General features: G+C 38.8%; 2 protein-coding genes across 2 annotated transcripts in view; one reads left to right on the forward strand and one right to left on the reverse strand.

The window, feature by feature from the left end:
• The window catches only part of psenen (presenilin enhancer, gamma-secretase subunit), a 141,223-nt gene that overhangs the window by 24,680 nt on the left and 90,126 nt on the right, over positions 1–26,417 (reverse strand). The window lies entirely within an intron of this gene.
• The window catches only part of kmt2bb (lysine (K)-specific methyltransferase 2Bb), a 74,194-nt gene that overhangs the window by 20,098 nt on the left and 27,679 nt on the right, over positions 1–26,417 (forward strand). Inside the window, exons 12-16 of the mRNA XM_073815566.1 lie at positions 11,859–11,972; positions 16,720–16,866; positions 16,975–17,067; positions 17,782–17,899; positions 22,217–22,330. Coding sequence (XP_073671667.1) covers positions 11,859–11,972; positions 16,720–16,866; positions 16,975–17,067; positions 17,782–17,899; positions 22,217–22,330 — 586 coding nt within the window. The remainder of the gene's footprint in view (positions 1–11,858; positions 11,973–16,719; positions 16,867–16,974; positions 17,068–17,781; positions 17,900–22,216; positions 22,331–26,417) is intronic.

The following is a 26,417-nucleotide window of genomic DNA, read 5'->3' on the forward strand; positions in this document are numbered from 1 at the left end:
TTAAAATCTTTATATCATTTGATTAAATTGCCACTATGACATAAGACTTCACTCTATTGATTCCTTGGCTCATGCTGAGTCCGACTGTACCAAATATGTCTGAGTCAAACCTACTTCCTGTCGGCCATTTTGAATTATATTGAACACCTACTTTTTCGAACTCCTCCTAGAGCGCTCGTGTGATTGGCTTGATTTTTGGTATGCATCATCTAGAGACACTCTAGACAAAAAGTTATCAAAAGCTTTTCGGTAGACCTATTTGTTGTCGTATAACGCATCAAAGAATGCGAGGGCGAGCACACCAAAATGTGTTTGAGCCTGTATCTTCGCAAAACTTTTGTGTATTAATATGAGACTTGGTATATGTCATAACAGTGATGACCTGAGGGTGCATGCACCATTTCGTCACACTGCCCCCTACTGGTCAAGAGATATAAAAAATGTCTATTTTTGCTTATAACTACTGCAAACTTGAATGTAAAATTATGAGAGTGGTCTTGTTAGATTTCGTGAGGCATGCCGAGTCAAACGATACCAAATGGTTTTTGGTCGGCCATTTTGTGTGTCGGCCATTTTGAATTTTTCTTTAAGTTCAAGTATTTCAGAAACGCAATTACGTATTGTTATGAAACTTGGTATGGTTCATCAGCAACATGTTCTGGGAGGACTTGTAAACTTTCCGGTGCCCCCTAGTGGTCAAGAGATTTGAAGCTATATCTCTGCATCTCTTTATTGTATTTACACCAAATTTGGTGGGTGTCATCACAATCAAGACCTGAGTCACAATTTATTTTTTGGTCAGTGCCCCCTAGTGGTCAAGTTATTTAAGGCTATATCTCTGCATCTCTTTATTGTATTTAGACCAAATTTGGTGGATGTCATCACAATCAAGACCTGAGTCACAATTTATTTTTTGGTCAGTGCCCCCTAGTGGTCAAGTCATTTAAGGCTATATCTCTGCATCTCTTTATTGTATTTACACCAAATTTGGTAGGTGTCATCACAATCAAGACCTGAGTCACAATTTATTATTTGGTCAGTGCCCCCTAGTGGTCAAGTCATTTAAGGCTATATCTCCGTATCGCTTTATTGTATTTACACCAAATTTGGTGGGTGTCATCACAATCAAGACCTGAGTCACAATTTATTTTTTGGTCAGTGCCCCCTAGTGGTCAAGTTATTTAAGGCTATATCTCTGCATCTCTTTATTGTATTTACACCAAATTTGGTGGATGTCATCACAATCAAGACCTGAGTCACAATTTATTTTTTGGTCAGTGCCCCCTAGTGGTCAAGTCATTTAAGGCTATATCTCTGCATCTCTTTATTGTATTTACACCAAATTTGGTAGGTGTCATCACAATCAAGACCTGAGTCACAATTTATTATTTGGTCAGTGCCCCCTAGTGGTCAAGTCATTTAAGGCTATATCTCCGTATCGCTTTATTGTATTTACACTAAATTTGGTATGTGTCATCACAGTCATGACCTGAGGCACCATCTATTGTTTCGGCAAAGCGCCACCTAGTGGTCTCAACATACAAAAAATGCTATTTTTCATAAAACTAATGCAAACTTAGATCTTAAATCATGACAGTTATCACGTATGAATCATTTATTGCCATGTTTGGCTTGACCCCGGTATCGCTGCTTGCAGCTATATTTAGGGGTCAAGCCCCGAAGGGGCGTAGAACCCTATTGTTATTGTTAGTTTTCTTATTAGGGGTCAAGCCACGAAGTGGCGTAGACACCTATTGTTATTGTTAGTTTTCTTATTATTATTATTATTCTTCCTCTTCCGCCATTGAAGTCAATGGCAGCCCATAGAACCGTACGTAGGAAAGTTGTGAATTTTGGCACACATGTAGAGGACAGTCTAAGAAGTTACTATAGCAACATTGGTGTGTCTGACTCAAACCCTCTAGCGCCACCAACAGTCCAAAAGTCCACTTATGTTCATGCTCATAACTTCTGACCCGTGAGTCCTAGAAACTAAATTCTTGGTTCCTCTGAATCCTTTGCTCATGATGATTCAATTGCACACATTGATGTCATTTGTGTCATGCAAATCTTTCCGCCATTTTGAATTTTCCGTAAAACCTACTTTTTCGAACTCCTCCTAGAGCGTTCGTCCAATTTGCATGTCCTTTGGTATGTAGCATCTAGAGACACCCAAGACAAAAAGTTATCAAAAGCTTTTTGATAGACCAATGCGTTCTCGTATAAATTGACAACATATATGACGGCGAGCACGCCAAAACGGACGTGAGGCCGTATCTTCGCAAAACTTTATTGTATCGACACGAAACTTGGTATATGTCATTACAGTCATGACCTGAAGATGCCTGCAACGTTTCGTCGCAGCGCCACCTAGTGGTCACGAGATTCGAAAAATGCCTATTTTTGCTTATAACTACTTTAAACTTGAGTCTAAAATCATGAAGGTGGTCTTGTTAGATTCCTTGAGGCATGCCGAGTCAAACGATACCAAACGGTTTTCGGTCGGCCATTTTGGGTATCGGCCATTTTGAATTTTCTCATTAAGTTCAGTATTTCACAAACAGATTGGCGTATCGCTACGAAATTTGGCATGGTTCATCAGTGACATGTTCTGAGCGCACCTATAAATCTTTAGGACGGTGCCACCTAGTGGTCAGGATATGTAAAAAAATTTTTTTTAAATCTTTATGTCATTTGATTAAATTGCCACTATGACATAAGACTTCACTCTATCTATTCCTTGGCTCATGCTGAGTCCGACTGTACCAAATATGTCTGAGTCAAACCTACTTCCTGTCGGCCATTTTGAATTATATTGAACACCTACTTTTTCGAACTCCTCCTAGAGCGCTTGTGTGATTGGCTTGATTTTTGGTATGCATCATCTAGAGACACTCTAGACAAAAAGTTATCAAAAGATTTTCGTTAGACCTATCCGTTCTCGTATAACGCATCAAAGAATGCGAGGGCGAGCACGCCAAAATGTGTTTGAGCCTGTATCTTTGCAAAACTTTTGCGTATTAATATGAGACTTGGTATATGTCATAACAGTGATGACCTGAGGGTGCATGCACCATTTCGTCACACTGCCCCCTACTGGTCACGAGATATAAAAAATGTCTATTTTTGCTTATAACTACTGCAAATTTGAATGTAAAATTATGAGACTGGTCTTGTTAGATTTCGTGAGGCATGGCGAGTCAAACAATACCAAATGGTTTTTGGTCGGCCATTTTGTGTGTCGGCCATTTTGAATTTTTCTTTACGTTCAAGTATTTCAGAAACGCAATTGCGTATTGTTATGAAACTTGGTATGGTTCATCAGCAACATGTTCTAGGAGGACTTGTAAACTTTCCGGTGCCCCCTAGTGGTCAAGAGATTTGAAGCTATATCTCTGTATCTCTTTATCGTATTTAAACCAAATTTGGTGGGTGTCATCACAATCAAGACCTGAGTCACAATTTATTTTTTTGGTCAGTGCCCCCTAGTGGTCAAGTCATTTAAGGCTATAACTCTGCATCTCTTTATTGTATTTACACCAAATTTGGTGGGTGTCATCACAATCAAGACCTGAGTCACAATTTATTTTTTGGTCAGTGCCCCCTAGTGGTCAAGTCATTTAAGGCTATATCTCCGTATCGCTTTATTGTATTTACACGAAATTTCGTATGTGTCATCACAGTCATGACCTGAGGCACCATCTATTCTTTCGGCACAGTGCCACCTAGTGGTCTCAAGATACGAAACAATTGCTTTTTTTCATTAAACTAATGCAAACTTAGATGTTAAATCATGACAGTCATCATGTATGAATCATTTTTTGCCATGTTTGGCTTGACCCCGGTATCGCTGCTTGCAGCTATTTATTAGGGGTCAAGCCCCGAAGGGGCGTAGAACCCTATTGTTATTGTTAGTTTTCTTATTATTATTATTATTATTATTATTATTAGGGGTCAAGCCCCGAAGGGGCGTAGAACCCTATTGTTATTGTTAGTTTTCTTATTATTATTATTATTATTATTATTATTATTATTATTTTTCTTCCTCGTTCTTCCGCCGAAAGTCAATGGCAGCCCATAGAATCGTACATAGGAAAGTTATGAATTTTGGCACACATGTAGAGGACAGTCTCAGAAGTTACTATAGCAACATTGGTGTGTCTGACTCAAACCCTCTAGCGCCACCAACAGTCCAAAAATCCACTTATGTTCATGCTCATAACTTCTGACCCATGAGGCCTAGAAACTAAATTCTTGTTTCTTCTGAATCCTTGGCTCATGATGATTCAAATGCACACTTTGATGTCATTTGTGTCATGCACATCTTTCCGCCATTTTGAATTTTTCGTAAAACCTACTTTTTCGAACTCCTCCTAGAGCGTTCGTCCGATTTGCATGTCCTTTGGTATGTAGCATCAAGAGACACCCCAGACAAAAAGTTATCAAAAGCTTTTTGATAGACCAATGCGTTCTCGTATAAATTGACAACATATATGGCGGCGAGCACGCCAAAACGGACGTGAGGCCGTATCTTCGCAAAACTTTATTGTATCGACACGAAACTTGGTATATGTCATTACAGTCATGACCTGAGGGTGCCTACAACGTTTCGTCGCAGCGCCACCTAGTGGTCACGAGATTCGAAAAATGCCTATTTTTGCTTATAACTTCTTCAAACTTGAGTCTAAAATCATGAAGGTGGTCTTGTTAGATTCCTTGAGGCATGCCTAGTCAAACGATACCAAACAGTTTTCGGTCGGCCATATTGGGTCTCGGCCATTTTGAATTTTCTCATTAAGTTCAGTATTTCACAAACAGATTGGCGTATCGCTACGAAATTTGGCATGGTTCATCAGTGACATGTTCTGAGCGCACCTATAAATCTTTAGGACGGCGCCACCTAGTGGTCAGGATATGTAAAATAAATTTTTAAAATCTTTATATCATTTGATTAAATTGCCACTATGACATAAGACTTCACTCTATTGATTCCTTGGCTCATGCTGAGTCCGACTGTACCAAATATGTCAGAGTCAAACCTACTTCCTGTCGGCCATTTTGATTTATATTGAACAGCTACTTTTTTGAACTCCTCCTAGAGCCCTCGTGTGATTGACTTGATTTTTGGTATGCATCATCTAGAGACACTCTAGACAAAAAGTTATCAAAAGATTTTCGGTAGACCTATCTGTTGTCGTATAACGCATCAAAGAATGCGAGGGCGAGCACGCCAAAATGTGTTTGAGCCTGTATCTTCGCAAAACTTTTGCGTATTAATATGAGACTTGGTATATGTCATAACAGTGATGACTTGAGGGTGCATGCACCATTTCGTCACACTGCCCCCTACTGGTCACGAGATATAAAAAAATGTCTATTTTTGGTTATAACTACTGCAAATTTGAATGTAAAATTATGAGACTGGTCTTGTTAGATTTCATGAGGCATGGCGAGTCAAACGATAACAAATGGTTTTTGGTCGGCCATTTTGTGTGTCGGCCATTTTGAATTTTTCTTTAAGTTCAAGTATTTCAGAAACGCAATTGCGTATTGTTATGAAACTTGGTATGGTTCATCAGCAACATGTTCTGGGAGAACTTGTAAACTTTTCGGTGCCCCCTAGTGGTCAAGAGATTTGAAGCTATATCTCTACATCTCTTTATCGTATTTACACCAAATTTGGTGGGTGTCATCACAATCAAGACCTGAGTCACAATTTATTTTTTGGTCAGTGCCCCCTAGTGGTCAAGTCATTCAAGGCTATATCTCTGCATCTCTTCATTGTATTCACACCAAATTTGGTGGGTGTCATCACAATCAAGACCTGAGTCACAATTTATTTTTTGGTCAGTGCCCCCTAGTGGTCAAGTCATTTAAGGCTATATCTCCGTATCGCTTTATTGTATTTACACAAAATTTGAAATGTGTCATCACAGTCATGACCTGAGGCACCATCTATTCTTTCGGCACAGTGCCACCTAGTGGTCTCAAGATACGAAAAAATTGCTTTTTTTCATAAAACTAATGCAAACTTAGATGTTAAATCATGCCAGTCATCACGTATGAATAATTTTTTGCCATATTTGGCTTGACCCCGGTATCGCTGCTTGCAGCTATATTTATTATTATTTTTCTTCCTCGTTCTTCCGCCGAAAGTCAATGGCAGCCCATAGAATCGTACATAGGAAAGTTATGAATTTTGGCACACATGTAGAGGACAGTCTCAGAAGTTACTATAGCAACATTGGTGTGTCTGACTCAAACCCTCTAGCGCCACCAACAGTCCAAAAATCCACTTATGTTCATGCTCATAACTTCTGACCCATGAGGCCTAGAAACTAAATTCTTGTTTCTTCTGAATCCTTGGCTCATGATGATTCAAATGCACACTTTGATGTCATTTGTGTCATGCACATCTTTCCGCCATTTTGAATTTTTCGTAAAACCTACTTTTTCGAACTCCTCCTAGAGCGTTCGTCCGATTTGCATGTCCTTTGGTATGTAGCATCAAGAGACACCCCAGACAAAAAGTTATCAAAAGCTTTTTGATAGACCAATGCGTTCTCGTATAAATTGACAACATATATGGCGGCGAGCACGCCAAAACGGACGTGAGGCCGTATCTTCGCAAAACTTTATTGTATCGACACGAAACTTGGTATATGTCATTACAGTCATGACCTGAGGGTGCCTACAACGTTTCGTCGCAGCGCCACCTAGTGGTCACGAGATTCGAAAAATGCCTATTTTTGCTTATAACTTCTTCAAACTTGAGTCTAAAATCATGAAGGTGGTCTTGTTAGATTCCTTGAGGCATGCCTAGTCAAACGATACCAAACAGTTTTCGGTCGGCCATATTGGGTCTCGGCCATTTTGAATTTTCTCATTAAGTTCAGTATTTCACAAACAGATTGGCGTATCGCTACGAAATTTGGCATGGTTCATCAGTGACATGTTCTGAGCGCACCTATAAATCTTTAGGACGGCGCCACCTAGTGGTCAGGATATGTAAAATAAATTTTTAAAATCTTTATATCATTTGATTAAATTGCCACTATGACATAAGACTTCACTCTATTGATTCCTTGGCTCATGCTGAGTCCGACTGTACCAAATATGTCAGAGTCAAACCTACTTCCTGTCGGCCATTTTGATTTATATTGAACAGCTACTTTTTTGAACTCCTCCTAGAGCCCTCGTGTGATTGACTTGATTTTTGGTATGCATCATCTAGAGACACTCTAGACAAAAAGTTATCAAAAGATTTTCGGTAGACCTATCTGTTGTCGTATAACGCATCAAAGAATGCGAGGGCGAGCACGCCAAAATGTGTTTGAGCCTGTATCTTCGCAAAACTTTTGCGTATTAATATGAGACTTGGTATATGTCATAACAGTGATGACTTGAGGGTGCATGCACCATTTCGTCACACTGCCCCCTACTGGTCACGAGATATAAAAAAATGTCTATTTTTGGTTATAACTACTGCAAATTTGAATGTAAAATTATGAGACTGGTCTTGTTAGATTTCATGAGGCATGGCGAGTCAAACGATAACAAATGGTTTTTGGTCGGCCATTTTGTGTGTCGGCCATTTTGAATTTTTCTTTAAGTTCAAGTATTTCAGAAACGCAATTGCGTATTGTTATGAAACTTGGTATGGTTCATCAGCAACATGTTCTGGGAGAACTTGTAAACTTTTCGGTGCCCCCTAGTGGTCAAGAGATTTGAAGCTATATCTCTGCATCTCTTTATCGTATTTACACCAAATTTGGTGGGTGTCATCACAATCAAGACCTGAGTCACAATTTATTTTTTGGTCAGTGCCCCCTAGTGGTCAAGTCATTCAAGGCTATATCTCTGCATCTCTTCATTGTATTCACACCAAATTTGGTGGGTGTCATCACAATCAAGACCTGAGTCACAATTTATTTTTTGGTCAGTGCCCCCTAGTGGTCAAGTCATTTAAGGCTATATCTCCGTATCGCTTTATTGTATTTACACTAAATTTGAAATGTGTCATCACAGTCATGACCTGAGGCACCATCTATTCTTTCGGCACAGTGCCACCTAGTGGTCTCAAGATACGAAAAAATTGCTTTTTTTCATAAAACTAATGCAAACTTAGATGTTAAATCATGCCAGTCATCACGTATGAATAATTTTTTGCCATATTTGGCTTGACCCCGGTATCGCTGCTTGCAGCTATATTTATAATAATTATTATTATTATTAGTTATTCTTCTTCCGCCATTGCGGTCTATGGCAGCCCATAGAACCGTACGTAGGAAAGTTATGAAATTTGGCACACTGATAAAGGACAGTCCAATGTGTCCCCACAGCAAATTTGGAGTCTCTATCTCTAACCCGCTAGCGCCACCAACAGTCCAAAGTTGAACTTATGTTTTTGCTTATAACTTCTGATCCGTAAGTCCTAGAAACGAAATTCTTGTTTCCTCTGATTCCTTGGCTCAAGACGATTCGATTGGACCCTATGACGTCATTTTCTGTCATGAAAATTTTTCCGCCATTTTGAATTATTCGTAAAACCTACTTTTGCAAACTCGTCCTAGAGTTTTTACCCGATTGTCGCGAAATTAGGTATGTAGCATCTAGAGACCCTCACGGCAAAAAGTTATCAAAAGAATTTCGATAAACCAATCCGTTGTCGTATAGCGCGTTAACAAATTTTACGTAGAGCGCAAAAAAACAGATTTTAGGCTGTATCTTCGTCAAACTTAGGCCTATTGACACGACACCTGGTACTTGTGATGCCAGTCAGGAACTGAGTGTGCATGCACAGTTTCGTCGCAGCGCCACCTAGTGGCCAGACAGATGTTTTTTACACCTATAACTTTGGCTGTGATCAACGTATTTTGACGGGACTTGATTTTTAGGAGTCCTGAATAGTCGCCGAGTCCAACGATACCAAACATGCCAGATTTCGCCTTACGGTTAGCCCTGCGCAGTAAAACAGCACTTAAAAAACACGCGCGAATATCTCCGCGAGCGTAATTCTGATCGACTCGAAAACATCATAGGAAGAATATTGCATTACCTTCTGAACAAAAAGTTCTATTGGCACTATATTAAAATTTTCATCAGAAATGGCCGAAAATTGCAAAAAACGAAAAATTACCTTTAAATTTTGTGTTTTTACACATAAATGGTTATAACTTCGTAACGCAAAGAGATTTATTCACCATATTTGATACGCTGATGTACGACCACAGTCTGAGGCTACACAAAAAAAATTGTATGGTTGCACAACTAGTTGGCCTTATAATTGAACAAAACCTTTGAAATCAAGCCACCCTATGGTCATACAACTGTTTCTTCACTAAACTAAAGTGTATAGTCATAAAACTAGCTAGATGTAACACATTTATGACCTGAGGTTGCATGCACGAATTTTGTCATTGCGCCACCTACTGGTTTTGAGATAGAATATGGCATTTTTTGCCTAAAACTACTGCAACAACACTTCTAAAACCATGAGTCATCATGGATTATTCCTTTCATGGCTTTGACTATAATCACTAGAGGATGTCCATTTACTCTCTAGCAACCAATGAGAATACGTTATCAACTGTTTTTGCAAGAGCTTTTTCTCTGTATCAGAACATCACAGAGACATGGGGATGGTCTCTTTTGACTCTTTTAACTTGTTGCAACATGTTGTGACCCATGTTTGCCCACTGTAAGCATCACATACATGTCCTTCAGTGCTCTAATGTTCCATGATTGTCAATAACCGAAGGACAGTTGCAGTAGACAAGAATATAGATTATTTTTGTTGATTACCTTTGCATTTTTTCATCTGAAATCATTAGGTTTACCTAGGTTCTTCAGTCTGCTTATCCAAACGCAACTTTACATCCTTCTGTGCCCTTTTCGGCTTGACCCCGGTATTGCTGCTTGCAGCTATATTTATTAGTTATTCTTCTTCTTCCGCCATTGCGGTCTATGGCAGCCCATAGAACCGTACGTAGGAAAGTTATGAAATTTGGCACACTGATAAAGGACAGTCCAATGTGTCCCCACAGCAAATTTGGAGTCTCTATCTCCAACCCTCTAGCGCCACCAACAGTCCAAAGATGCACTTACGTTTTTGCTTATAACTTCTGATCCGTAAGTCCTAGAAACAAATTTCTTGTTTCCTCTGATTCCTTGGCTCAAGACAATTCGATTTGACCCTATGACGTCATTTTCCGTCATTGAAATTTTTCCGCCATTTTGAATTATTCGTAAAACCTACTTTTGCGAACTCGTCCTAGAGCTTTTGCCCAATTTTCACGAAAATCGGTATGTAGCATCTAGAGACCCTCACGGCAAAAAGTTATCAAAAGAATTTCGATAAACCAATCCGTTGTCGTATAGCGCGTCATCAAAATTTTCGTAGAGCGCAAAAAAACAGATTTTAGGCTGTATCTTCGTCAAACTTAGGCCTATTGACACGACACTAGGTACTTGTGATGCCAGTCAGGAACTGAGTGTGCATGCACAGTTTCGTCGCAGCGCCACCTAGTGGCCAGACAGATGTTTTTTACACCTATAACTTTGGCTGTGATCAACGTATTTTGACGGGACTTGATTTTTAAGAGTCCTGAATAGTCGCCGAGTCCAACGATACCAAACATGCCAGATTTCGCCTCACGGTTAGCCCTGCGCAGCAAAACAGCACTTAAAAAACACGCGCGAATATCTCCGCGAGCGTAATTCTGATCGACTCGAAAACATCATAGGAAGAATATTGCATTACCTTCTGAACAAAAAGTTCTATTGGCACTATATTAAAATTTTCATCAGAAATGGCCGAAAATTGCAAAAAACGAAAAATTACCTTTAAATTTTGACTTTTTACACATAAATGGTTATAACTTCGTAACGCAAAGAGATTTTTTCACCATATTTGATACGCTGATGTACGACCACAGTCTGAGGCTACACAAAAAAAATTGTATGGTTGCACCACTAGTTGGCCTTATAATTGAACAAAACCTTTGAAATCAAGCCACCCTATGGTCATACAACTGTTTCTTCACTAAACTAAAGTGTATAGTCATAAAACTAGCTAGATGTAACACATTTATGACCTGAGGTTGCATGCACGAATTTTGTCATTGCGCCACCTACTGGTTTTGAGATAGAATATGGCATTTTTTGCCTAAAACTACTGCAACAACACATCTAAAACCATGAGTCATCATGGATTATTCCTTTCATGGCTTTGACTATAATCACTAGAGGATGTCCATTTACTCTCTAGCAACCAATGAGAATACGTTATCAACTGTTTTTGCAAGAGCTTTTTCTCTGTATCAGAACATCACAGAGACATGGGGATGGTCTCTTTTGACTCTTTTAACTTGTTGTAACATGTTGTGACCCATGTTTGCCCACTGTAAGCATCACATACATGTCCTTCAGTGCTCTAATGTTCCATGATTGTCAATAACCGAAGGACAGTTGCAGTAGACAAGAATATAGATTATTTTTGTTGATTACCTTTGCATTTTTTCATCTGAAATCATTAGGTTTACCTAGGTTCTTCAGTCTGCTTATCCAAACGCAACTTTACATCCTTCTGTGCCCTTTTCGGCTTGACCCCGGTATTGCTGCTTGCAGCTATATTTGTTTTATTGTCTTGCTTGTTGGGTGGTGCATTTATTCTTGTTGCTCTCTCACCCAGCAGAAAGGTACTTTCTTAAAGTCTGGAGTCAATCATGTTTTTTATTGAATTTTAAGTTTCAGCTTATTGTGAAAGATGACTGTTGAGTCTCAAAAGTTGTTTGTTATAATAAATGTGAATGAATGTTGAATCGGTTCTTTAATGCATTTCTCTCTCGTTCTCAAAGGAGGACTTCAGTCTGGAAAGCGCTTGGGTCACGGGAGGTCTAAGTATCCTGACTTCTCTCCCTCTTGTGCCTCAGTACGTCTGCCTGCTGTGTGCCAGTAAAGGCCAACATGAGGTAAACCACCTCTGCCTTTTCATTACTGTAGCAAGCCGTCCTTCCACATTTATGCAGACATTAAGTATTTGTATACATATTTGAGGTACGACTTTAAGGGATACTCCAGCCAAATATCAGAAATAACCCATGATTTACTTGCCTTCAAGCAATCTGAGATACATATGTCCCTTTTCTTTCAGACGAGCACATTTAGAGAGTTATTTTAGTAAATTTCCTTGCTCTTCCAAGCTTTATAATGGTAGAAAACTGGGATCAGGGAAAAACATCTGACTTAAAACCCCAAAAAAGTGCATTTATCCTTCAAAGAAGTAATCTACACGGCTCAAAGGGTTAATAAAGGTTTTCTGCGGGTAGTCAATGCGATTTTGTAAGAAATATATCCATATTTCAAACTTTACAAACTATAATAACTAGCTTCCGGTATTGACACCATCTTGGACTCTTGTTTTAGCATAGTGAGCGCTCGTTGCCATGGGTACATTGTGCAGTGAATCCTCATGAGTCCAAGATGGCGTCATTATCGGAAGCTAGTTATTATAGTTTATAAAGTTTCAAGTATGGATTATTTCTCACATTATGGCACCATTTACACACAAAAGATCTTTATTAACTCATTGGAGCCGCATGGATTACTTATCTAAAGAATTGATGGACTTTACTAGGCTTCAAAGTCATATATTGTTCCCTGATTATAAGCTTGGAAAATTGAGGACATTTACAAAAATAACTCCGGATGTGTTCGTCTAAAAGATTACGGACATGTGTGTCTCGGATTGCTTGAGGGTGAGTGAATCATGGGGTGATTTTGATATTTTGCATGTGTATCGCTTTAAAGCCATCCTTAGTATACAGTTAGGTCCATAAATATTGGGACAGAGGCACATTTTGTGTTATTTTAGCTGTTTCCCAAAATGTATTCCAGTTACAGTCATATTATGAATATTGGCTTACTCTCAGTTTTATTTTGAGGGTTTTCACATCCGTGTTGGCTGAAGGATTTAGGAATTACAGCCGTTTAATATGTAGCTCCCCCTTTTTAAAGGGGTCAGAAGTATTGGGACAGTTGACTTAAAAGCTGTTTTATGGACGGGTATTGTCTATTTGTTAAATAATTTCCTCATGAATGACAGATGTTAAAGGTCTGGAGTTGCATTTAGAAGCTGTGGGTCTCTGTGAACCGGGTGTGCCTCATAAGTCTTGAAAAATGAAGCCTCTGGCTCTTTGATCGCCCCCTGGTGGCTGGCTGCAGTACACGTCATAAACCCCGCCCTCTCCATTCAAACTAATGGGACTCTGCTCTAAATAGAAAAATTTACACGTCCAATAAAAAATTCCGAAATATGGTTTTGGTCCTTTAAAGATGCAATTTGTATTATCCACGCCGCTAGATGGCGCCAGATCAAATCAATAACAATGACGTAGATTAATGGCGCTCTGAAGCAGCGTGGACTGATGGGATTTGTTGTCTTTAACTCAATCGATGATGGTCATCAATCGACGGGAACGAGAAATCATGTTACACATGAGGTAAATAATTAAGTTTTATAAATGTTGTGTTTGATGGCATCGTCTTTTTTCATTATGTAAGGTTTCATGTTATGTTCAAAATGCAATTGTTAGTCATAAATGTTTCAGTATTAGTCCAATACGATGGTTTGTTAACACAGCACAGAATTAAGTGTTCAGATGAACAAACTTACCATAAAAAAGCGAGTGGCCCGACAGACGCTATTACTTCCGCATTTGTCCATGACACTGTTGTCACGTGATTTTAACGCCAGTAAATGCGGTAACAAAGGGTAACGTAGATATTAACGTCATTTACAGGCGACTGCACTGCCCCGTGTCACTGTTTAGGGCAGCAATTTTCTCATAATTTACAAGTAGTGGTTTTTGGATATTTTACTGCAAATATTTTACAAGTTGTACCTTTAAGGTAGTTGTTATCACGCTGGTATATGTTCAATTGTTCGTCTTTGTAATACGTTTAATTTTAGCTAGTAAATTGATGCTATAGAAAAGGGGCGTGTCGTTATGATTGGCGTGGTTGAATTTGGTGTGCGAGCGATTGGGCGGAAGTTTGATACCGCGGCTCCGCCTCCTGCTGCACGAATGATTCCTTCTGCGCATGCCTTTGCTCCAAACTGACATTTTTACATTACATGGCGCCGACCATGGTCGGACATTTTTTGCTTCAATTCATTACAATGGAGAGAGGCGACGTCGCGTCGTCCATCTTTTTTACAGTCTATGGTTTGAACCCACATCATGTGGTTCAGGGAGATCTTCAAGCAAGTGATACAGACCATATTTAGGTTTCAAAAACAACACAAATCCATCAGATAGATAGCTGGAACATTAGGAGTGGTCAGATAAGCAATTTGGTACATCCTGACTAAAAAACAACACACTGGTGAGCTCAGCAACATAAATATCTTGTTCGCCTATATAGGATAACAGTGGTGGATGATCGCATTATCCTCTCCATGATAAAGAAAAACCCCTTCACAACGTCCAGAGAAGTGAAAAATGAGTCGGAATGTTTCTGTCTTTTGTTACATCGCCAAAAAACACCAGCGATTCAGTGCCTTAGGAAACCATGCATGGAAATGAAATCATACTGTCTGAACACTATTTACTGAAGATGTTGTCATGAGATGTTCTTGGCCTTCTCCATTGTTTTTATTCTCATTAGTCTTATACAGGTTGATATTAGTTTAATCTCTCCATTGTCTGACTTTTTTTGGAGTCTAATGTCCCCTTCCTATTCTTGTGGCTTTTATATCTTGTGGTGAACCCTCTGTATTTTTACTTGTAATATCTTCTCTTTATTGTTTTGATTGACAATGACATCTTTACCTCCTGTAGAGTGTTCTTCGTTTGTCTGGACATTGTAAAGGGTTTTTTCTTTATCATGGAGAGAGGATAATGCGATCATCCACCACTGTTATCCTATATAGACATACAGGATTTTTATTTTGCTGAGCTCACCAGTGTGTTGTTTTTTAGTCAGGATGTACCAAATTGCTGTTCTGGGCACTCTTAATGTTCCTGCTATCTCTCTGATGGATTTGTGGTGTTTTTGAAACTTAAATATGGTCTGAATCACTTGCATGGAGATGTCCCTGAATAGAATGATTTGGGTTCACAGCCACATCTTTCAAATGCAAATGACACACTAAAAATCAACTCCAGACCTTTAGCATCTGTCATTCATGAGGAATTTATTTACCAAATAGATAATACCCAAGGGTGCACGTAACTTTTTTTGGCCTGGTTCTCAAAGGAGCACCTGGAGATGTGGCTCGGTACTCACACTATTCATAGCGCTGCCTTCTACATGCTGTCATCATCAAATTATACACAACAAGTTTCTGTTTCTTCTTCGTTTGTGGGTTAACTTGCCAAGCTTCTTCTTTTTCTCTGACGGTCGCGCTGCTACTGTGGTTACACGCGTGGATACTGCCCACCAGCGGTCGCACGCGTGTTTGCACGCTGACGCGGACAACGACGCAAAAGTATAAAGGAAAACGCCGTCGCTGCTACGCCGTAGGACCTACGCATGACTATAACAAGCCTTTAAGAGTGTGTATATAAGATTATTCATTATTAAAAGTTACAAAAGTTATTTAGTCAAGACAAGGAAATTATGATTTTCTTTGTTTGTGGTTTGATTAACATTAAAAACAGCATCAGGTTTATCCTCTGAAAATGGGTGTACTGTCACTTTAAATGCATGGATCCAATACATGTTTACACACGCACTTTTTCTCAACTGCTTGTATTTATTTAATGTGTAAAAGACTTTTACTACTATAATCACGGCATTTTGAGATGATTTCGTTTTAAAATGTACGCTCAAGTGCAAGAAAACAAACTCGGTTGGCATTTGTGTGCTGCCTGTCAGTTACTAGCAAGCGGTCTGAAAAGATGTGGATAGTGCTCGCGCTTGAGGTGCATGCAAACAAAACTTATCAAACAACACGCGAGGAGAGATCGCGTGAGATCTGTTTTGCGTCTTGTTCTGCTTAAATATTTAAATTGGCCAATCGGGGTAGGGACTCTTGCACCTCTGCTAACACACATTAATGTTAACACGTTTGTAAATAGCTTTTAAATCAACTATCCCATTACTTTTGCCTCCTTTAAAAAGGGGAAGCTGAATATTAAATAATCCTTCAGCCAATTGGATGTGTATACCCTCAAAATAAAACTGAGAGTGTGCACTGAAAGCCAATATTCATAATATGACTGTAACTAGGTATCAGGAAGAGATAGCAGGAACATTAAGAGTGGCCAGATCAACTTTTTGGTACATCCTGACTTAAAAACAACACACTGGTGAGCTCAGGAAAATAAAAATCCTAGGTTTGTAATGGCATTGAAAAGGACAACATTTTTATTTAAAGCTTTTCCATCATGAGAAAGGAATCCATGTGACTTCATAAGATTAGTTTTCAATGCCATACCAAAGCTAGAAATAGGCAGGATATTGTTTAATATAACTTTAAACTGTGGTTTCACAGACATGTTTGGGCTGTCTCAACTGAAAATAACTTTCACTAACAGATTTAAAATATGCCAGTGCTATTTATTTGTGGCCTTTAAGCCACATGCACACATGACATTTTTGGTTACAGTTCTGCCATCTTGACACATTTTTTAGACAAGAGGTTATTAAAGGGCAACTTGTCAGCAGGATGTTTTCGACTTTTTCAACTTAATTTGTGCTGACATTGGGCAGATGCTGCACTGTCAAGTATGCTGTGAGCCTTTCCATCGGTTCTGCTTGGAACCATCCGAGCGCCCCCTGGAGGAGAACAAGGAGAACTGGTGTTGTCGTCGCTGCAAGTTCTGCAGGGTCTGCGGCCGCAAGAACAAAGAAACCAAGGTAGTTTGCGAATGCATCCGTGATGTAGTTTCTTGAATGTTTTGGTATCTACTTTATATTAATGCCATTTAATATTAATGCCGTTCTGTTTTACTGATTTCAAAACAGCCTCTACTTGAATGTGAAAGGTGTCAAAATTGTTACCACCCTGCCTGTCTGGGTCCCAACTACCCCAAACCCAACAAACGTAAAAAGCTGTGGGTAAGTTGAGCTGCATGGGAATTTTCCTCAACATGCAGAACATTAAGGAAATAATTTTTCTGTCATCACTTTATTTGGCTAATGTCTGAAAGCAAACCCACACGACTATTTCCAGCAGATGGGGAAACCCGAGATCCTTAATTTGTATGTGTGTACTGTACGTTTTTTACTGTACAACTTTCGAGCTGTTCCCATGCCATATTTCATAGTTGACACAGCTGGTCAGGTGAATCAATCAGCTCCCTTGTTCAGTAGTGTAGGAGTCTCAATTGCAAAATCTTTCCAGTGCACTGGAATGTTAAATCCCTAAAAAATTAAGTGAGCATTGATAGTCCCTATGTTCCCTTACCAGAAATCTCGTGATCTTTTCTGACGCTCTCCAGCTGAAAATTGCGCGAGCCAACTCGATAAACTTTATGAAAGGCGACAGAACTTTTATAAAGAGAATCGTTTTTGACAATATACTTTAATACGTGTTTTTAAAATTAAGTCGAAGAGATGTTGGCTCTGCCAGTTGTTGATGAATAACAGCTGTGATGCTTAAGCAGCCACATCGCAGGAAAATAAGTGTACAGTGTACTAATGTAAAGTGAACTAGGGACCTTACCAGTGCCCAAACCTGCTTATAGGATATACTGATTCGGGAGCTAGGGAGTGGATTGAGACAGCTTATATATTTTGTTTTTATAATTGAAATGTCACTGTTTACTTCAGGTGTGTATGACCTGCATAAGGTGTAAAAGTTGTGGCGTGACTCCAGGAAAGAGCTGGGACACGGAGTGGAATCACGACAAGGGGTTGTGTCCCGACTGCACACGATTATTTGATCAAGGTAAGACCTTTAGTTTCTTCCTATCAGGTGAGCACATTTATGTATAGAGCTAATAATAAAAAATCAGAAATTAATTGTTTACAAGCTGTATTGATCCATATGATTAGATATCTGATAATCCAGTCATATCAACAAATGATGCATTGATTAGATCAGAGGTTTCCAATTTGTATGACACCCTACTTTAATGAATGTAAATTGTAGGGGTGTGACGAGATCTTGTGCAATGAGATCTCGTGAAATTAAATATGTGTCGCAAAATTTAATTATGTCACAAGATTTCTTGGAAGTTTGTGATTCTGAGGGGAAAAATTCATTGTTTTGTGTGAAACTATTTAACACATTATGTGTGTTGTTCAAAAAATAACACAGAGATGTTTTAAGTTAAGGACAACACACTAGATGGGTTGTCCTTAACTGGACACAAGATGTGTTATTTTAAAAGTTTATTTAGTTTGATGTAAACCATATGTCCAACCCAAAACCCCATCTGTTTGCATTTATTTAAGGGTCATTATAGCTTATGTTTAATAGCATACACCGTTAAACTGTGATATTTTCTGAGACGATTATCATACCGTGAAGGTACAACCCTACTTTCTACAGGGCATGCATTATTCTGTCTTTTACTACATGTGTTTCATTTCGTGTGATTGATGATCTTTGTTTGCGTGACAGAATGAGTAAAAATCAACGCCCACCGAGGGGTAAACAATCCATCCGTCTCCATTGACTTTGTATTGCGAGAGGCTGCCTCCTGGTAATTTCTGGCTTATAACAAAAAACAGAATAATGCCTAAAAGCTGCTGTGTGATAGGATGTACAGCTAACAAGCCAAAAAAAAAATAGAAAAAAGTTTTTGTTATAAGCCAGAAATGACAAGGAGGCGGCCTCTCGCAATACAAAGTCAGTGGAGACGGTTGGATCGTTTTCCCCCCGGTGGGCATGGTTTTCAAATTAGCACAATTGCGCTCGGTCGCTATGTTAACTTTATGATGATAAAATAATTTATCAGGTTTACCAAAGAAGGATTTTATCTTACAAAGCAATAAAAGCCATGGTAAAAAAACTGATCAAAGAGCAAGAAAGGATGACAGCAGAGTGTCGGGTAATATCTGTGTCTGATAAATGCATGGGGTGGAGGAGGTTGTAAAACTCTTCAGAAAGAGCTGTCATCATTTTTGTTTTTTATATACGTTGGCTTAAATAGTGACATTTTTACATTTAAAATATCTGCTAATGATGAGGACAATTTGATTATTATGTAAAAATAGAAAATCTGAAAAAAAAATCGGCATCATATATCGGGCATCGGCTGTCCTGATTTCTAAATATCGGAATCAGCATCGGCCAAAGAAAAAACATATTGTTCGACCTCTAGTTCTTTCATTTAATATATTGTTTGTTTATATATTTAAAGAAGAGCATTTTCTGGGAGGCATTAAACTTTTGTGAAAATCATGAAAAATGCTGGCGGGGAAAGAGTTAAAATGTATCCATGCCATTGATTTGTCTCAAGTATTTTTTATTGTAAGGTATGTTTTTAATTATGGGGCGGTTTTCCGGACAGGCCTCATTCCCAGAATAAAATGCATGTGTTTTAACTGTCTTATGTCAGTGCCATTGTTTTTTCTCAAGGTAAAAACGACATAATTCGGGCCAAAATTCCAAGCTCCGAGCCCTCGGACAGAATGCCAAATATGCTTCCTTATCGATTAATGTGAACTGGTGAAATTCTTATGTCTTTCTCGCTAACCTAATCTTGTTGTCTCATCCCACACCCAAAAACATACATCTTGTTTTTTGTCATAAAAGATTAAAGGGCTTAAAAAACACACATGGACACTGGACTGCTTAACTAGACTTCATTCTCGTGATATATGTCTTTAATTTCCTTTATAATGGACTTTAACCTCTCGGCGCGCACTAATTCGTGGGCGGGGATGACTGTCTACAAACATTAATAATATTAACATTACTATACATGGTTTAAAAGGTCTACGGGTTTAGGATCAGTGTATGGTCTCTGTTTTGAGATACAGATGCTCTAGCATCATAAATGTAGGATTTTGTGACAGAAGTCCAGATGACAACATGCAAAATATAAACGGGACTTCTTACCTTTATGTTGATATAGCTTTTGCGAGTTAAATCCAGTTTGTTTCAGATGTGTGAATAACCCATGAAAACCATCTAATAGAATACATCCAATGACCATTTTTGTCCACAAATGCATATAATCCATGAAATATAGATATATAGTCAGATTTCATACAAACGTCTTGTAATATAATATACAATCTGAGGACTATTTATGGCGTAACACTGTATATGAGATTACAAACTTTGTTTATAAAAGTAGATGAGAATATAATACATATTATTTTCAACAGCGCTGTCAAAAACCGTGATGTCATTTGACTCGCTTGTTCCTCCAATGACTTCATGGAAAATATTGATAGACAGAACGTGTAGCCAATTAGATAATGAATCCAACAATCTTTGTGTGACATTTTATTTCTTGGTGTGAAAACTGCATTTTTTATGCTAACTTGAGGATAAATAATAATAAGAATGAACACTTATGCATGCACAAAATACTTTTATTTTGGGGTTGACTGGCACTGAAGGGGGTCGCACACCGGAAACGCAGCTCAGTGCTGCGTCGAGTCGCGTCTAGGACAACTCTGAGGTATTGTACGCTGGAAGTGCACATTTAAATTGCACAAGCTTAGTCAGATAGCGTCTACTTAAAAATGCAAAATATATGTTAGCAGCCAATGTTAATCGTTAATGATTTGGGACAAATATCATGCGTATACTCCTAGAAAACAATGTATTCAAGTTTTTTTTTTTAGAACGGGGCGGCGGAAAAGGCACTAGTCTTAGAAAAACCCTTGCAAGAACATTTTTGGGCCTATTGACCTCAAACGTGAAACATAACTTCTTTAGACTTGTGGCTTTGGCATCATTGCATTTCTAGGTTTCACACACATATTTATCATTAAGTTTTTTAGTAATACATTTTTTTTTAATTCTAATGTACTTCAGCCTCTCTTACTTTTTTTATTTTTTAACTTAAAATAATTTTGAAATCTGCACAATGAATCTCAAAGTGTCTTCTTTCTAGTGATACCATAGTTATGCTTATACTCTAAATGGTTTAGTAAAAGCAACCCTTTTAGTGAAAGTATGCCTTTTCATGGTTTGGGCTAGAGTGGGGGTGCTTTTCAAGAGGTTAAAAAGGTCTTAAAGTTAACTTTGTGAAACCTGCAGAAACCCTGTACCAGCTTAAAGCTTTACAAGGAATGCTGCCTTACAAAAACCGGTGGAACTGTAATAAGCAGGGTTCCAACGGGTCTTGGAATTTCTGAAATATCATGGAATTTTAAAGGGGACAGAGAATGAAAAACCATTTTTACCTTGTCTTTGTTGAATAATGGTAGTCTAACTGCATTCACAAACATACAAAAAGTGCTAGACATGCTAAACATCTCAGTCTCATAGAAATTCCTCTTTTAGAAATGTCAGCCAGAAAACAGCCCAATCTGAAAAACTGATGCTTATGACATCACAGGCATCTCACTGCCCCACCACTTTAAAATAATTGGCTACATTTTTTGGGTGGCAGCAAAGTCAGCCAATCAGTAATGAGATTGCAAGTTAAGCCAGTAGGGGGAGCCAGATAGGTGCAAAACCACTTGTTTAAAATCCCCCACCCTAATAGAGCTATCTGAGAGAGGTTTTTAGGAAGCTTCTAAGGCATTACAGACCCAAACAAAAATATTTTTGTCTACATGTCAAATCACAGAACAAGGATAAATACCCCGTTCAATCATTCTATGTCACCTTTAAAAGGTCCATCTCAGACATCGAACGTCATGATATATCAGGGATTATGTTTGTTTGTTGCTTAAAATTTTAGTGTTCATTTATCAATATTAATCTGCTTGTTTGTAAGGGATCAGTTTGGTATACCCCAAACCCAGACAGAGCATGTTGCTGTCTTATTTGAGTAATCAGTGGCCGGTTGAATAAACCTTTAAGACTATTCTTAAAAGTTAGTCATGATTGTTTTTCTTCAAGACTGATCATACCTGTTTTAAGTATGTTAAATAGAAGGTAGATTGGTTTAATTTAAATAAGACCAGTTAGCCCTAGCTGATTGCTAGTTAGTCAGACTCATTCTTAAGACGCAGGCTTAACGTCACAGCTATGTTTATGCAAATGGCCACTGGTGCATTGACCTTTACTCTTTTTCCTTTCAAAAGAACTACCAAGTACGTCAAAGACATTTACACAATGTTTTTTCTACAGGAAACTACTGCACCATGTGCTTCAAGTGCTATGAAGATAATGACTATGACAGTCAGATGATGCAGTGTTCCACATGTAACCACTGGGTCCATGCTAAATGTGAAGGGCTGACAGGTTAGTGACTTCATCTGTATAAAGGCTGGGCGGAGCTTTTCATAGAATGTGAATGATAACACACAAACGTTCCTTCTGCTCATTGTTAGTGTTTGGCTGAAGCTATTTATTATTAGACAGCTGTGTTTATTCTTTTTAAATCATAAGGAAACTATCCAAATGACCCTGATCAAAAGATTACATATCCTGGTGATTTTGGCTTGATAACATGCACATACGTTGACACAAATGGGTTTGAATGGCTATTAAAGGTAATCATTCTCACATGTGATTTGTCTGCTTGTAATCTGTGTGTGTGTGTGTGTGTGTGTGTAAATGATCAATGAGTTTTTGTACCTCGATGACGTTTCTAGATTCGAGTTATTAGAAAGCAAAAAATGTCAAAGGATACGTGGGAAAAGTTGGTGAACTGTATAAAACAGGAAAGGGATATAAAACAATATCCAAGGATAGTGAGGATGCCCTTCAGCAATGTTCAAACTGTAATTAGGAAGTGGAAAATGAGGGGTACTGTTGAAACCACAGCCAACTGCCAGGAAAATGGTTCTGGATTCAAAGGAGGAGGCACTTGAAGAAAGATGGGCTGCATGGTCGAGTCGCCAGAAGAAACTCATTACTACGCGAAGGCCACAAAGTATCCTGCTTACAATACGTTAAACTCCACAGAGACGAGCCTAAAACCTTCTGGCACAAAGTCAAAGGAGTGATTAGACTAAAATTGAACTTTCTGGCCACAACCATAAACGCCACGTTTGGAGATGAGTCAACAAAGCCTAGGATGAAAGGTGCACCATTCCTACTGTTGGAAACTTGCACTCATCAACCCGGAAATTCTGTCATGGCAATGATCCAAACACAAAGGCCAAGTAAAACTGTCATTGGCTTAAGCAATATTATTGAGCCACTCTCGGGAGATCTTAACTGTGCAGTTCATGCAAGACAGACCAAGAATGTACAGGAACTGGAGGCTTTTGCCAAGAAGAATGGACAGCTGTGTTAAATGAAAAGAGAAAGAACCTCATCCACAGCTACCACAAAAGACTTTAAGTGGCCGTTTACATGTCGCCCCTTAAAACACGTAGAAAACGCTAGGTGCGTAGATTCTTGTCGCATGACCTGCGGTGCGCTTGCGGCATTCTGAAAAGTTGGGATGTTTTTAAATTTTCGCCTTGCGGACGTGCCTAGAAAAAACAAACATGTTGCACACTTGAGCGCGCAAAAGACAAGATATATGAACGAAACCTAAGCTGTCATTGATGTTAAAGAAGGGAATTCACGGTATTAAGAACTGGAGTATTTAAAGAGGCCCTTCCACATAAAACCGTTTTTACTTGTATTTTTTGATATGTGTTAGGTCCATATGTGTTTGTGTTGTGTCGTGAATGTGAAAATTAACTTCCAACTCCTCTGTCAGCTCTAGCCACTGAAAAGAAATAAGCGGAGAAATCAGGTCAGTTTGAAAAGCTTATCAGTGTGACGTGGAACTGATCGAGGTCATTACTATTCATGAGCTCTTCAACTTGAGCCTGCGCCCACATATTACATGTATTTGAGTTAGTTTTCATAACAAGTTACAGCAAGGATGGCTAAACGTCAACCGTACCGTATTCAGGCCATTGTTTTTCGTCGAGAGACATCATTCCTACTAAACGAGGGAATCATAACAGTTGCTACATGTTTGGATGTTCAGAAGAACGCTGGATTTGAAGAGAGACTGCGATTAAAAAGCAATGCTCCTCTATCAATATTGGATCCGGACAGAATGGCGCAGCTTATGTGAGTAAAACACTTTAGTACTATGTGTCACTGTGGCGGCCGGTGTTTTCTCTTCCGAGGGACGCAAATTCATGCTGCACACACGTTGAAAGGGTTTATGATAAAAGACACGTGTGTGTGTGTGTGTGTGTGTGCGTGTGTGTGCGTGTGTGTGCGTGTGTGTGTGTGTGTGTGTGTGTGTGTGTGTGTGTGTTTGTGTGCGTGGGTTTACGATAAAAGACAGGCGTGTGTGTGTCAAAAGGGTTTATGATAAAATATGCGTGTGTAAGAAAGTCACTGTGTCTTAAGACACTCACTTAACATTAAACTGATTACACATGAGATTAAATTGAAAGTTAGTTTGAACAAAAAAAACGTTATCCAATCATAGCAGTGGGCGTTTACTTCCAAGTCGTCAATGCAGCCCGCCCATTAAAACGGATCATTTCTCTAACCAGCTTCAAAATCAGGGTACAAAATGGCCTATTACTTATCGCTTTTGATGTTTTTGGATGTAAAAACCATGCAAACGTCATGTGTAGACCTCAGACAACAGTATAAAACAATAAAAACGACAGAGGAAGGGCACCTTTAAACTTTTGTGTTATCATTCACATTCTCTGAAAAATGGCCAAGAAATCATAAATATATTGTAACTGTTTGTGACACTGTCTGTGAAATGAGTTTAGGAGCATCACAGTTTGATTTCAATCTTTCACATGACCTTATTCAGTCAATATTATGGCGCTTTTCCATTGCATATTTTCCCCACGGTTTCTGGTCGTAGGGCTGGGCCGGTTTGGATTTTTTTCTTACCGCAGTCGGTAATCAACATATTCCTGTGGTTTATTGGCAAGACAACGAGTTCAATAACATGCGTGGTTTTGTATCTTTAATCAAAACAAGTACAAATAACTTAAGGAACATGTAAAGTGAATAGTATTTCCTTCAACATTTCTTCAATGTCAATATTCAACAACTTGAACAATCAATATTATCAGTTATTGGGGTGGCACGGTTCACAAAGCCCACGGTTCGGTTCATACAACGGTTTAAGGGTCACGGTTTTTGGCTCTGTACACCTCTTGTTGTTGTTTTTTCTTTTGATCGTTAACTCTCCAGAATTTACTTCAGCATATGAAATATAGCTTAATGATCCACAATTTAGGATACATTATTAACAAAATTGTTATATCATGTAGTCATGCACAAACTGAATTTGACTTGACGTTAAGCACATTATTGGGACCATCTCTGATGAAAGCTAGGTGAGATTTTGGTACAGCAAGAGAGGAGACATTGATGACATGCTTTTCATTGATTTGGCAAAAAAGGAGAATGTGTATTGGTATCTCTACAGGAACTTGTGTGCCTTTGAGCACACAAAGATTAAACTGAAGAATTAACTTGCATTTATCAAACTGCCAACTTCAGCCAAATGGCACTTTACCATTGCATAGTACCCCACGGTTTGGTTTGGGTCAGGTCGGGTCAGCTCACCTCTCTTTGACTTGGTTAGCTTTTCCATCCAGTTTAGTAACACTTCGCAGTGGGAGGGATTATAGGCGTGTCGTTATATTTGCGCTGCCTACTGCTGTCGTGTCGTTGTACATTCCCATACATTCATTTATTTCTCAAAATTAAAATTGACCACCACAAATAGATGTTTGCGTTTATTACTACATCTGTCTTACATGACAGTTTATGTACAAACACCCATGGCGTCAGTCGAAGTTGCATTTAAGCATATATGCGGATGTGCGTGTCGCGAATTTGCTGCCACACACTACAAGTCTGTGGAAAATCTGTTATGGTGTTCCTGATTCACAACCAACCTGTGGATGTTTTTCATTGCTAAAAAGGAGTTTGGGAACTTATAGCAGAGCACAGATGACAACAGGTTTACTCGAGACAGCGCAAGCTAGCATGAAGGTAAAGCTAATCTTTTACATTATAGCGATGACGCTGGTAGTGACGATTCTCTCAGACCAATCAGTGATCTACAGTGTTTTCACGTCACATTTTGGTTTCAACTTGGGTCGCTTGGAACCCCAACCGAGGGGGTACTAAAAAAAGTATACTGCACCCAGTGGAAAAGCCCCCAAATGTAAGCTGACCCAAACCGTTGGGTACTATGCAATGGAAAAGCGCCATTAAAGATATCAAGTTTATATTTTCACTCAATGTTCTTTACATTATGTAGGATTATTTTATGTTAAAAATATCAAAGGGTCACATTTATGCATTAAATTTAGCTTACTTTCATCCGGATTGTAAAACGAACATTGTACCAGCATTAAAATGATATGTAGTTTTTGTGCATGTAAAACCC

This window comes from Paramisgurnus dabryanus, chromosome 8, assembly GCF_030506205.2.
Source record: "Paramisgurnus dabryanus chromosome 8, PD_genome_1.1, whole genome shotgun sequence".
NCBI classification, from domain to species: domain Eukaryota; kingdom Metazoa; phylum Chordata; class Actinopteri; order Cypriniformes; family Cobitidae; genus Paramisgurnus; species Paramisgurnus dabryanus.